This window comes from Anopheles darlingi, chromosome 2 (assembly GCF_943734745.1).
Source record: "Anopheles darlingi chromosome 2, idAnoDarlMG_H_01, whole genome shotgun sequence".
Taxonomy (NCBI): domain Eukaryota; kingdom Metazoa; phylum Arthropoda; class Insecta; order Diptera; family Culicidae; genus Anopheles; species Anopheles darlingi.
The window spans coordinates 10,133,199-10,148,179 of NC_064874.1; the positions used below are offsets into that span (position 1 = coordinate 10,133,199).

General features: G+C 49.5%; 1 protein-coding gene across 1 annotated transcript in view; it reads left to right on the forward strand.

Annotated features, from left to right (window-relative positions):
- The first annotated feature begins 4,958 nt into the window (after nt 1-4,958).
- Nucleotides 4,959-14,981, forward strand: part of LOC125949004 (disheveled-associated activator of morphogenesis 1) — a 51,837-nt gene continuing 41,814 nt past the window's right edge. Inside the window, exons 1-2 of the mRNA XM_049675661.1 lie at nt 4,959-5,215; nt 6,682-6,965. Coding sequence (XP_049531618.1) covers nt 6,918-6,965 — 48 coding nt within the window. The 5' untranslated portion in view covers nt 4,959-5,215; nt 6,682-6,917. The remainder of the gene's footprint in view (nt 5,216-6,681; nt 6,966-14,981) is intronic.

A 14,981-nucleotide genomic window follows, 5' to 3' on the forward strand; every position in this document is an offset into this window, starting at 1 on the left:
TCGTCGTCGTCGTCGTCGTCTCGATGTCAGGTGAACGAGACGTACGAACAGAGGAGGAGGCGGTCGCTCTGTGACTCTGGAACGGATTGGCGAACGTCGGTAACGACCGACGATGACGATGATGTCGTGATCGGTGGAAGTAAGGCTCGGTGAAATGGACAGATTTATTCCTTCGTCCTGCTGTCATTGCCATCAGAGGCGCAGAAAGTGTCTGGCGCGGAGAAGGTTTTGATGGCTCTGAGCCCTTGGCTGCGAGGGTGCAGGACCTGTAACCTCAAGTGCTACGGTGCACTTGCACAAAGTGACAAGTGCACAAAGTGGTATGAAAGTCGGATTGATTTTATGGGAGATTTGTTTATGATTATTTCAATATTTGTTGCATAGAAGCAAATATTTATTTTGCGAGAAAATAAAGTGAGGAAAATGGAGCAAATAGAAGAGGTAATTTGATAACTTGATCAAATCGCTATGAAACAGTGAATGTAAAAGACGCAAGTAAGCATTAAATGGGAACACACGTTGATAAAAACAGGAGCAACGTTTTAGAAGAACGTAGACAAATAAATCATAACAGAAAACAACATATCAAAAGAATGAGATTGTGTTTCAGAAAATGAAAAAAAAAACCATGGGATTTTTAATGAAAAGGAAACCTAATAAAACAGGAAGGTGAATAACGAAAGTGGATAAGAAAAAGATACAACCAAAAATCGAATGCACATATCAACTGCAATGTGCTGCAAGTGCAAGTGCAGTGGAATTAAGTCTTTCCCCCACCTGTCCAGTGCATAAAACAAAACCGAGAAAAAAAAGAGAACAAACCTCGAAGAATGTGTGCCACACCGCGCCACACGGGAGAAAGTTGTGCAAGTGTCCAATATGTGTTTTCCGAAAACCAACAAACAAAATAAGACCCAACCGTCACGCCGTCGGTTGGTTGGTGGGCACCGGGTGCAGCAGCATCGACGCTCGGCTTTGCGCGTCTCGCGGGCTCTAAAAGGCTTGAACTTTAAGGGCAGCCGGTTCCCCATGTTCCCCTGGACCTTGGCCCCGGCATTGGTGCAGGTGATTATTTGCCGTGAGTTTTGTGTTTATGGAGTGTGTTCCGCTGCCGTTGCTGCTGCTGCTGCTGCTGCTGTTGTTGCTGTTACTGCATTCTGTCTGTCACCCGCAATGCCGCGACATCAGAGAGAGATGAGAAAGAGGGAGACCCGAACGGACGGATGGCTTTCTTCGCGGATATTCGTGGCCGTCTACGTCTGTCTCACGACCCTTCTCTCTCACCGGTCTGACACATCCGTTGGCGGACGTTTGAGTGGCTCGGAATGGTTAAAGCGGTAACGAACGGACGAACGGAGCATGGTTTGCCGGTGTATACCTTTTTCCATCAATTAATCCAGTAATTGGAACATCGCCATCATGTTGATGGCTTTTCGTGACAATTGGTTTCTTGTATGTCGCGAGGGGAACGCGCATTGCGTTCCACGATGTTGTTTTGGATTTCATTTTTTTTGCACCGGGACCGTGTACTTGTGCCAAATGCCGACGAAATGGCCAACGTAACCAACGTAACGTCGAGCGCCAAAACCTACCCCGCCACCCCGCCACCCCTCGGTGTAATGGAGAAGAGAAAGAATTTCTCACAGATAGCGAGTGTTGTATACAAGCATAAATAATGGAAATGGCATTAATGATCCGAGCAATAAATGGCTGACGACGTCGTCGTCGTCGTCGTCGTCGTCGTCGTCGTCGTCGTCGTCGTCGTCGTCGTCGTCGTCGTCGTCGTCGTCGTCGTCGTCGTCGTCGTCGTCGTCGTCGTCGTCGTCGTCGTCGTCGTCGTCGTCGTCGTCGTCGTCGTCGTCGTCGAAGGTAGTAGTTAGCCCCCTCGGGGGGTATCGTCTGGTGTGTCTGGAGGAGCAGTAGTGCTACTAATTCCCACATCATTTTTTCGGGACCTCGACACGATCGACGAGCACCTTGATATGAAAAGAAATAAACCTCACGGAGTACGTTCGTTCGTTGGAATTACTTGGATTTCGCCCCCCTCCCGGAGTAGCATTATCATTGGGTGCCAGTAGCTCTCCCATTTGCAGTGACAATCGGTTTTATCTCTAGTTCCATTACTGAGCAGGACAACTTCCTCTGCCGGCCGGTGCAAGCAAGGATCACTTTTCCTTTTTTTCGTGATGCATCCCGTCCCGTGAGCTATATCGCTTGGTCTGCATGTCTGGCGACGGCCAGACAGACGGAACACATCCAAGAGCCCAAAGAAAAGGAAGCGAAGAGTGCTTTAATTCCTTTTTCACCCTTTTTTTCTGCGGCCACGCGAAGACGAGACATTCTTTTTCGCATTTCGCTGGCTTCGCTTTCGGTTCGCGCGTTCGCCATCCCCAGGGGCCGTTCCGTTCCGTGAAATTTCCGTATCTCCACAGCGGATGGCGACTGGCGGATGGCGGATAGACGGAAGACGGATGAACGACGGGGCGACCATTTCGAACCCCACGAAAATGACCCACGCGTCTGTCAGCGCGTACATTAATTTCAATTTTCAACTCCACAGAGGAGAACCACGGAAGGCAGGAGGCAGGAGGAGGCAGAAGGAAATGATCGATCGCGAAAGTGTTGAAGTGAATAAGCGCGCAATTGTATAATTATCGAGTCCCACCGACGGTGACCATCGGGAGTCTTCGAGGCGACACTTTCGCGTCCAGGTCCCAGGTCCCGCTCCAGGAGATTCGCTCCAATTTCCGTCACCGGCAACAATATGCTGATTGCTGATAATGGTTATATGGACCATTTCGGGCGAGTCTCAATCGAGCGAGCAATCCGTACGTCTCATCGGTCCCCTCATATCGTTGCACGCGCGCTTCAACGGGAAATGATCTATTGTCCGGACGCGAAAGGGGTTCCCTTTCTGTTTCCGATTCCGATTTTTTGATAAACATTTCCGTTTTATGGTCATCGTTGTACACCCATTGTACAATCATCTTACTTTTTTTCGGTGAAAGTTTGTCCAAGCACCTAAAACTTATACCCCTTCCGGGCGGGGTGCCATTTGAATACCAATTCTTACCTGCCCTAACATACAATCGGTTAAGGTATTTGGGATTTGTGGGCGCGTGTCTCTGTGTGTATGTAAACAAAACTAATAAAAAGTGAAACGGATTCAATTGTGATCCACTTCACTTGACTAGTTACGACACCTGCAGCAGGTAGAAGAGTTCCCCAAAAAATTGCTAATCAAGAAGGAGTTTAATACAATGCGCCCTTTGACAAACTCATTCACTCGTCAGACCAGGCAAGAGAAATTAATTGTTCCGCCGAAAATGCGCGGTTCCACCTCGCGATGGGCCATCCATGAGTCCCTTTACCGCAACGACTACCATCTAAACAGATCGTGACACGATCGGTGCTGCAAACGAAAGTCACAACATTGAGCGTAAGATACGATGGTACGAGGCGTTAACGAGTTTGTCACCGGATTATGCGCAATCGGACCGATCTTCGTCTTCGTCGTCGCGTACCTGACCTCATCGGTGACAGCAACAGCGATGCTTATCGGTCAATCGTCGACCAACCAACCGACCGTACGTACGCGTCTTATTGCTTAACGCTCGCACACTCTGCTCTCCTCTACTCGGTGCGACACAATCACACACACGCGGAGATCCATTGCGATTGTCCATGGTTGGTGGTGGAAAACGGAATCCGTTTCCGAAATATCGCGCCTCTCGATCGCTAGCGGTTGAGGGGCTAGTAGGTGGTGGTAGTAATGGTGGTGCTTCTCACGGTCGCTGGATTTTCACTCCGTGGTGGCTCAGGAGGTGCATCGTGCGTGCGCCTGGAAGAAAGCAGAAACCAATTAGCGGTGCAGGGATCGCGGGTTCCTCCAGCGCGATCATCAAAGGATCGTGGAGTGTGGCGCAATGGTACCGGTGTGACCTGATGCCGATGCGTCGTTTGCATTCGTTCGGGGTCAAAGCTGACAAAACTCATCCAGATGGAACGCTGATAATGAACTGATGTTGAGCATTGCTCACAACCAGTCATTGACATTGACGATTCATCGACAACAAGAAGAAAAAAACTGAAACAAGAAATTGTGACGAGCGACGATCCCACGTTGAGGTGCTATGTTTTGAATTCAAACCAAACCTTCAACAACATAACTGAGGCACCCTGTGCCAAGATGAACCTCAAGCGAACGATCCCCAACCGATCGTCTTGCGTGTATAGTATTCGCACCTTGGGAACGCACTGGATGAACACACTCTACCTTCGGTTCGATCGTGCTCCAAGGTGCGCTGCAGCAGAATGCGTGAGTGCCGGCCGACGACAAAGTCGCGATCGGCAAAGAGTTATGCGGTAGACGCAGGCTACAGTAACAGACAAACGAAAAGAGTAGATCGTTTAAATATTTGATCGCATAACTTTTTTTATCTAAATGTAGGCTTTCAATTTGTTGGTTTAGTTTAAAATACTTTTTTCAAGTGCTTAGGCATACTTTCCAAAAGGATATTCAAGTATGATGGACTAAGATCGTCCCTGGACCTGTTCAGAGATCGATAATTTGATCGATACTATTTTCCAGCATGTTCTCCTGCTTGTATCTACACTTGATATCAAACTCTTGTGTACTGCATAGTAGCAAAAAGATATTAAATATTATAAAAAATATGGATACTCCCTAAAAGGAGCGATGAACAGATGCGAAAACTCCATTCTGCCAGTGACTGTACCGCCTCGTGCCGGTGGCGCGTTGGCCTCGTGGTCGGTCGGCACAGCAGCGAACGTAAACATGTTGCTTTCGCTGTAACTTGTAGAGTTGGAGGCTTGTTTGCTTGTTCCAAGCTGCTCCCCCTCCCCCTGTGGCGACGACGACAACGACGACGAGCGCCACGATCACATCGCGAACATCGACCAGCGTTCCCGGGCGCCAAGACACTCGGTCATGATCCGTTGCGCGGTTCGCATCATCAGCATCACGCAGCGAGAATCTGGCGTCCGTTGTTGTCCGTCTGTCGGAATCGAGATCGCACAGATCGCCGCGTCGTGCTGTTGTTCCAAACGCAAGTCTAGTGCAAGAGCCAAGATCAAGATCAAGCCGAGCAGCAAACTTTGGGAAATGTAATTTTGTATTTTTTGTGGTGTAAATTGTTCAAGTGTATAGTGATAGAAGTACTAAGTGTTATTAGTACTAGGAGCGTCGGAGTGTGTGAGTGATTAATTAATATCCCTGTACTGGTGCCATCGTGCTAATCGTTTCAGAAGTTTTCGTCTGGATGATCGATTTGATCGATCGAATCCGCCAACCGATAGATTTATTACCGGGAATGTGAACTCGTCGCGACGTGTGGGTGTGCGTGTTGTGTTCGATGATCACTAATTTGCATTCGCAAATTCGATTCATCGAATATCCAAATATTGACCTCTTCTTCCGGGAGATGTTTGACGACATCCGACGGGTCCCCGGGTTTCACCGGTCAGACATCATCACTCGCGAAGAAAGTCACGCGATCGCGTTATCTGCGGTGTCCGGTGTCCGCGATGGTGGTGTACCTATACCCTCTGCTAACCATACACACCCGCGGAGACGAAAGTAAAAGTTTTTAAAAACCGGAGCTAATCCAGGCGGCGCCCCTAGCCCGGTGACGTCGTCGTCGTCGATCGTCGATCGTCGTCGAGGGCGGCTGCTGTTACTGGTTCCGTGGCGAGGAGGACGAAATCGAAATCACAACAAAACGAACAAGGGGAGAAAACCGGAATCTTGCATCGATCTGGTGGTAGACTGGTGGCTGCGCGCTGCCCAGCGCTCTGTGGATACTATTTAGGGGGCTTTTGACTAGAAACGACGGTTTGTTTTGGGGGGCATCCAAAAACGCGATCGAACTACCTACGGCCTACGATGATCCTCGCGAGTATATGTGTGCGCACCTTCGGTTAAGTAACAAACTTGTCAAGCGAGTCCCTTTTTCGATCGAAGCAGGCGTCGCTCGTTCAAGTTGGTGTTTTGTTATCGGGAAAAGGTTTTTTCAACCACCAAAAAAAAAAAACCGGCAAAACTTTGAAGTCAGAGACCGCGATCCCCTATGTGATATGATGTTGGTTTAGGGGAAAAAAAGGGACAAAAACAGGAACCGCGGTTTTTACCGTAGTGTCAACACCCCCCCGGTTGATGTAACCGTTAACTATTCGCGTAGTGCAAAGAGCAAAAAGGCTGGATTCAATCGAGCGAACACGCAAATGGCGCGAGTGAAACAAATTCGTCAATTACTCTGGACTGGACGCAAAAGTAGAAATCAAACCGATAGCGAAGCGACGGGCGCTCGAGTGTAACACGCCCTGGCGTTCCGATCGCAAAACCAGGTCCGGAATCCCTGGCCTGGCCTGGCCGGTTGCATCAGCGCCAGGCGCCTGAAACCGGCGACAGCAGCGCTCGGCAGTTAGCGCCAGCAACACGCCGGAAGCACACAGACAGCACGCCGATCGACGAATAGCTCGCATTACACGGGTATTCGACAACAAAAAAATACAGTTCAAGTTTTCTTTTTACGAATCGGTTTAATCCGCCCTAATCGCGGGGGAGGGGGTTGTTTATGAGTGGTGGTGGTGGTGGCGGCGTTGTAAAGGAAGGTGTACTGGAAGGTGATCGATTTCCTTAATTTCCCATTCCTTCATTAGGGGCGAAATGGCGTGTTGAACAGGCCGCGAGTTTTTGTGATTATCGAGAGTGATTTGCAGTGAGCTGCGAAGTTTTGGTTCGGTTTCCGTTTGACAGAGGCCAAGAACCTGCGTAACCCGGTATCGTTACTCTACTCCGGGAGTCCTCTAGTTGGTTGGTTTTGTGTGAAGTGAAGTCGACGACTCGGGAAAAGTAAACCTTTCAGTGAACTAACAGCTACTGAAACGGCTTCAAGATGTGCAGTAAAAACAACTTTAACGTTATCATGGAGAAAATAAACACGGTAAGTCAGTGGAAAAGTTGCCGAAGTGGAGTGTCTATGTTTGATCAGAACAGTTAGTTATATGAGAATATTATTCGTACCACAGTCTAAACAGCGCGTTGAAGTAAAGAACCAAGACATAAACAAGAAACCCATGCTCCTCACCATCCTAACGATGGTGCAATGCACGCCGCAACCATTTCGCAGGCCCCTCCTGTCACGGCGTGAAACAATTCTATGGTTGACAAACATCTAGATTGACCTTTATCTGCCTAGCCCAGCCCAACGACATTTACCGGCAACCCGGGCGCTACAGTCTCCACTCGACCGCAGTAGGCAGTGCCATCAGCTGTCTGCTCGACTGCTGCTGCTGCTTAGATTGCGCCACATATTGTGGCGCAGAACATTTTGCTTCCATTATGGGAGAGTAGTAGCTCCAGATATAAAGGCGCAACAAAAAAAAAAAACGGCCGCAGATATGGTGCCACCACGCTTGCCGCACACGATGACGTTCGTGATCTTCTGCGAGAGGCACCAGCGGCACTAGGGCCAACAGCAGTCGAAGAGATCGGTACCATAGAACTACGTTCGATAAGCTAAAGCGACGTGGTGATCGTGGTGAATTTCATTACGTGTAGCACCACCACCACCACCTGCAGGAAAGTGCATCAGATGCTTTGGGGTGCGCCGTAATCCGGTTAAGACTCGCGACGACGGCTCCATCGACGGCAGGTGGAAAAGGTAGTTCCACCGTTCCGTTCTTGTGCGTTCCGATACCCCGTGGGTGAAATGCCTTTGCGTCGGAGGTTTGGCTCGAAGAACGGCGATTCGGCGTCGAGCCACGCCAAACGTATTGCGTCAAAAAGCGGCGAGCGAACGGAGCACAAAAACTTGCCGCTACTACTATAGAGTCATTGGGTGTAGCAGCAGAAGCATGGAACACACACGGGAGCGTGGAATTGCGCCAAGCCTTTAGAGAGCTCGACGCGAAACACCTGTCAAGAAGGCTCTCGAGTCGAGTCGAGTCGGTTGCGGCCACTCCGAAGGGGTTGCGTTAGATGTTGTTGGCTTTTCCTTTTTGCTTCTCTGCGTCCGCAGCGTTTGTGTGTTTTTTTTTTGCCGTGTGTGTGTGTGTGTTTGGCCACTTTGTAGGAGCTTTCTTTCGATTGCCATATCGTTTGGCGAGTACACAGCAGTCGTACCGGGAGAAGAGGCCAAACCTGAAGAGATTGATTTCCCGAGTTCCCGTTTTTCCGAAGGTATCGAACAGAACAGCTGGAAGTTGTGTGCGTGCGTGTGTGTGTTGAGAGTTTGGCATGCAGATTACACACTTCAAGCTTTGCCAACCAACAATCAACCGAGTATCAAATCGAAGAGAGTTGTTCTTCTGCAAGTGATCCTCGGGACAACCTTGAGTGTGGATCGATTTCCTCTGTGGTTTTTTTTTTTTAAGATTTCCTTCCAAAGCGCCTCGCTATTGTCTTGTCCGGCCTCATGGGGCATCAACATCATCAGCAGGCATCTGTAGAGCCGCCGAGGTCTTCCGAGGCGGTTGCGCGAATTCGGATCTAACGGGGCCTTCTGGTGCGCTGGAATCTGGAAATGTAAGAACCGAACCTCGCGGTCCACGGGAGTAATCATTAGCCGCCAACACCGTTACCTAATGCGAGAGTGCGAGCGTTGTTTATTTGTTTTATCCAGCCCCCTATGGCCATGCGAGGCCATGCGGAGGCCAGGCTCACATTTCATTCGGATTTTCCCGTTTTCAGCCTCGCCTTTGGTGGCTTGAAAACCCGGTTTTCCAGCCCGGGTTGACCCGTTCCCCTATGTTGCTGCCATCCGACGTCGCCGGAGTCGAAGGTGAGATGCGGTGCCTTTGCCCGGCCGCTTCCTTCCTTCCCGGCCACACTAATGGGTGCGCGTCAAGCGTAAAACCGTTCTTTCCGCGAGTTGACCACCGTACCGTTGGTCTGTTCCTGGCCTGGAGCTCGATCTTGGCCGGGTTTCTTGGCAAGGAAGTGACGATTTTTCGGTGGGGGGAATGCAACGGAAAAGGGAACGGGGGGGTATGGCGTTACAAGCGTTACTCCTTAAGTGGGAGATAAATCAAAACGCTTTTCCCGTTTATTTTCTGCCGATTCGGATTCCACTTGCCGGCCACTGAAAACCCCTTCTGGTAAGCGATCCACCATGGACGGAAAAGCTCCAAGCAGCTAAAGAGGGGGACGGGTACAACGCTTAAGCAGTGAAGAAATGATGCCAAATAAGCTAAATATTAACCTAAACCTCGATGCGCAAAACGAGGAAAATGTGTCGAGGGCGAAAATGTGTTGGGTTTTGGCGAGCAAATGCTTCAGCAAAAGAAGAATCAAATTTTCAATTTTCCGCACGGAAACTGGGACGCACCGGGTCGGGTACCGGCTGTCGTGCCGAGCACGTCGAACTGCCTGCAGGCCGATAGGCGGAAGATCCATTTTTCTCCCATTCCCGGTGCTCCGTTTGTTGTGGCGGATAGACAAGCTCCAAGACACCGGGACGGGAGTGACACCAAAATAGCCTTCCATTAGATAGGTCTCGGTATCGCGTCTTACTAAAAAAAAAAAACGATACTCACGAACCTCGCTCTGGCGCTTCCCACGATGACACGACGCGTACACGGAAGCTCTTTCGCACGACACCACCCTCCCTCCATCATGTCGTGTTCTTCCTATTGCAGTTTTTTGGTCTGTTTTGTTTGTTTTTTGGGGCGTCGAGAAATCGTCATCGGCAGGAAATTCGGTATCGCGCAACCGGTAGCGACATCGTACAGTATCGGAATCGTTGTAATGCTTCCGCCAGCAACCCCAGTTTGCCCGAAGTGGGCGAGAAGTTGGCTACAAGAAAGGCGGAGCGGAACCATTCGCGGTTCGTTGGCGCTGGTACAAACGGGGCTACTACTACTACTACTAGAGCTATCGATGGCGCTGTCTTACCGTTTTTATTTTTTGGACACCGGGGTGCTGTTCCTCATGAATACACAGCCACGTTAATTGATTCCTCGTAATCGAGGTAATGTGTCGAAATGATGGTGTGGGGGTTTGAGGTAGCTGCTAATGTGCTGCAACAGGACAACAAGTGGTTGAACATTACGGAAAATGTAACGAAATCGATGTCCAGCTTTCGACATGTACCGTACGCGGTTTTTGTTCGATGATTTCCGATTAACGTCGATTGATGAAGGAAGTACAAGTGCTGCAAAGGGACTGGTACAGGATATTAACCGATATTTAGGCATTAGTATCAGCCTATGCTACTTAGCGTACGAATATTGGAGACATTTGCTTGGAAATATTACTTTTACTACCTGTAAAGTGTAAAAAATGTTAAAACAGATACATAAATGTAAAATAAATTGCTTGAAATTAGCCTAAACGGAAAAGCAGTTGTTAGAGTAGTGGAGTAATAGTTGAATTTTCAAAATCCTATTAGTCTGGTAAACTAAAAAAAGGAAAAGGCAACAGTGTCATCAAAGTATGCCATGGTGCTAGAGGTGTTTACATTCGAGGTTATGTCATCCATTTGATAGTTTCCGTTCCGAATTCTGTTTTGGCTGACAATGTACTTATTTCTTCAAAAACGAAAAGTAAAAGAAAGAGTGAAGATGCCGACATATTCAATTACAAATTGGCAACTTGTTATGCATAACTCATCAGGCAGACGAAACCGACTCAGCACGACCGAACTACATCAAAGGTGCACCGAAACACTGGAACCGCGACCAATTTTCGGGCTCCGGCAATTAGTTCAAGACCGACCGACTGGCCGAGCCAAAAACCTACCAAGGTAACCGGCTCGACCGTTTTTGGTGTTCAACCTGCCTCCCCCGTGGCGATTGCGAACGAGCCTTCATTAGGGAGAAAACGTGTCCTCTCGTCATCGGTTGTTTCGCGGACCTGTAAATGGCCGCTATGCAAACGGAACCGGGCAATAATCGATTCAATTAGAAGCATTTAACACCGGATGAGCTCATTTTGTGTGCGGGGAGAACAGAACCTCGCGACCTGTCCCCCCCGGATCGTCATCCACGGGGTGACCTCCTCGTTGTATTCAGTGATCGGTGCTTTCAGGCTGACCTCTCCACCTGCGCGTGCGAACGTGAAACTGCTTATACTTTTGCCTTGACGGTGACGCCATGAGATGCAATTTAACGTCGGCGAAGGATGAGAGGCTCGAGAATGTTGGCCCGATGACCGCCGCTGGCATTCCGTTCAGAATTCTCCACTCCGCGTCCCGACCCGAGGAAATCGGTCCAATTGCGTATCGAAATTACATCCTACAATTAGGGGCGAAGGCAATGAACTGAATTAAGACTTCCTTTGCACTAGCTACGTAGCTACGAGCTGGACCACGGAGCGTCTGGAAGGGAAGATCGCTCCAAAGCGGCGTACATAGTCCACCGGCAGCGTTGTGAATGTATTCGTGCCCCCGTGGTGAGCACTCATCATAAGCCACGGTTACGGTTCAGTGGCAGAATGCTCTCGCGTATTATAATAAAACGGTCAGAATCAAAAGGAATTATTGCGGAAAACTTAACCTCTAATTTGCGCCTCCCATGCGCGCTCCCATCGCCAATGGCCGCCGGCTATCGGTTTTAATTGCATTTCAAATTTCGGTCTTTGCGGAACACACATGCCGATTCTGCCGTTCACCTCGACCGGCCAGGCCACCGTTCACTTGCGCGTCCTCTGGGGCGTCCATTTACTGCACAGCGCACAACATGGCGTCTATACGAAAAACGCGCTCTAGGCAGCGGAGAGCGCGGTTCCTCCTCATGGGAATTAGCCTTCTCTATTGGAGGCTCTCGCAGCAGCGCACAGAAGCGCACATCGTCTGGCCATCGCCAAACAGTGATCGTCAACTGAGCAGCGATGTTAAAACGCAAATCAAGGCCTCCGCTTCACACGCGCATTGAGCGTGCTTCCTCTACAACCCAAAAAAAATAAACAAACAACAACACCGACAAATCCTCTCAAACGACAAGAATGCAGATCTGCAGCCAACCAAAATTGGTCATTCCTACCAGCAGTTCCGTCCGGTCCCCGGTTCGAGCTTCCAGCAACCTTCCACCGCCGCAGCAAGCGAGAGGTTGCATTTTCTTCTTATTTTGCTCACTTTGGCGACAACATTTAATGCTGCGGTTTCATTCCGGTCGCACACGCGCAACGCAACTTCGGACATTGGAATTTGACATTCGCCTACGAACCGCAAGGCAGGCAGCAAGGCAGGCAGACGGTCGGCATAAAGTCGTTCACCTCGGCTGCCTAGATTGTGGTAAAGGGAAGGTGTAACGCGCTCGCCCAGCTTTTCGTTGTCAAATCCAAGCAAGGTCTGGACAATCACTTCGGACGCATGTGCAACGTCAGGTGGCGCTGGACTCACCCCTTATCACTATTCAAAACCAAGGTTGCAAATGTTTTTTTTTTGTGCGATTTTTCGCCAACTTAAGCGGCCATTTGCTCATCAACATTCAATGCAGTTTCGGTAAAAGTTGCTTCCATTGAGAAGTCAGCAAAGCAAGTTGCAGTAACCAATTGTGGATCGTATTACGCCTGGGAATTTGTAAATTGCACTCCACAGCACGCGCACGTCGTCTAGAATTGCAAAAGAAGTGTCGGAAGCTCCATAAATTCCATACTTGAGACCTTAAAATTTGCTTTCGAAGTAATGATACATTACTTCAGTTTATAACCAAATTAAGTCCATATGTAGTCCAGTGTCCGCGGGTCCAGGATTAACCACTGCCAATCCAATTTTGGAAAGTGCCTACGAAACATGCAGAATCATAATAAGGAACCGTTTAAACATAATGCAGACAGATCGTTAAGGCGTTTCGCCAAACCACAGGAACAGTATGGCTCTGCCAGGGAAATCTGAACCATTGCCGCCGGTTTGCCGAAAAGAAACCGATTAACGCTCACCAAGCAAGCAATTCGTTTGTCTTGAAATATGAGAACCATTTTCGGGGAGGAAGGCGCTCCATATTGAGGTGCGTTCACCACCAAAACAAAAAATAAAAAGCCACGAAAGTATCGTCTAACACCTTCCAGCCACGGACTCGCACGGCAGCATGATTAAGGAGCTCCAATTGTAATGCTACCAATGGCGCTGGCCACTCGGCAACTACACCGGCGGATACTCTAGATTCATTCTCCGGTCAAAACAATCCCCCCTCCACATGGACGATGTGTTGGGATGTGTTTAACACCGACCGACTTAATTGTGTTTAAAGCGGCAAACGGGAAGCAAAGAAGAGGACGGAGCTTGATCTAGCTTTCACCCGAAAAAGAGTAATGAGCTACCGCCCCTGACAGGTGACCTCCTGAGCACCTCAGTACCACCGCAGGAAATGGAACAGACGCATACGCAGGGGAGTTTCCGAGGAGGCGATCCTTACAATCTGTGCTCCCCCAATTCCTCCTCGGCCAACAATGGAGCAACCGAAATATGGATCACTAAGCTAATTCCAGCCCGGGCGGGATGGGAGCACATGTGGACTATTTTACGATTTTCCACACCCGCCGCGCCAGTTGTACAGTTTGCCGGAACCGCACACGCGGGGATGAAGATGGGATCCAGACGAGCATCACGAGTCTGACCCGGTTTATCAGTGTGCGATGAGATGATAAAGATCATTATTTATAATAATCTCACCGGGTGAAGGTTTCGATGGGGAGGTAGTGTGTGCGTGAGCCCCTTGCTTCCCAACGCGGTGCGTGCACTGGTAGCATCATCTCTAACCAGCTGTGAGCTGGAGGTCGTGCAGCGGTAATCAGCCACATTCACGGGCTGGGGAGAGGTGATTGCATGTTATGATAACTAGCTCAACCAACAACTCGATCGACCAGTGTGGAAGGGTGTGAGAATGTAATAAGCGTGCGTTCATCCAGAGTTCATGGACTCTGTTTGGACTCCCGGGATGCGTGCCAAGCAGGTACCGAGAGCAAGGGCGATCCTAACCTACAAACGGTACAATATCTGCAGCATAGAGTATCGTCCTCATTTTTGGGCCTCTCTCCTAATTTGAGAACTACAAAAAAAAACCTCAAAATGAAGACCTAGGGACTTCAACTACTCGACTAGTCGACTTGCGTAATAGAATCAATCCGCATTGCAAACGATACCGATCGCGCTGTGGCTTAGAGCATTAGCTGTTTGGCAATTAGTGCGTTCATCTTCAAAGAAAGATCTGCTGCTACTGCTGTTGCTGATGCTGCAATACGCAACCAGTGACTGTGTGCTGCAATCAGCGGTGGTCGTATTGCACCAAAAACCATCCCACCGAACCCATTCTGTTCAGACTCCAGCGGGTGGGAGGTTTGTTAGTGCTGTAGCGCCCTATAATTCTGTTGTTCTGCGCGCCGCGTCGTAAATGGCGTAAAAGTAGGAAGCCTCAGCCTCAGTTTTCTCCACTTCACTGGTTCACGATCGCACAGAGCGCAGCTCCGGTGAGGCAATCGAAATCATCCCCTACCATTGGCCCTGCTTTGAACATTGTATGCAAAGTGTATGTGCTGTCCGGGGCTGCATGCAACAACCGCACTGGAGTGTGTCGCGGTCACTACACACACACACACACACACACACACACACACACACACACACACACACACACACACACACACACACACACACACACACACACACACACACACATGCCAGTCAGCTGTCAGCTGACCTGTTGTTGGATCTGGAAATTTGTTTCTCGTTCTCGGTCTCGGATTTGCCGGACTCGAGACGAGACTTGCCGCGATGTTGCCCAAGAAACCTGCTCTCTATCGGGCCCTAAAGTCTTAGGGTGACAAACGATCTAACGATTTATATTCTTCACTCACGCACGCCGACGCAAGTGTCGGTTTCAACGCCTCTGACTCCGGAGCTGGTCGCAGTCCAGAGGGTGGGAAATGGTCATGTTTGTATGGCAACGGGTCCGGCTCCCAGGAGAAGGTCTGCCTACGCTTCTTCCGGTATGTACGCTATCTGACGGCCTACGGTCAATGT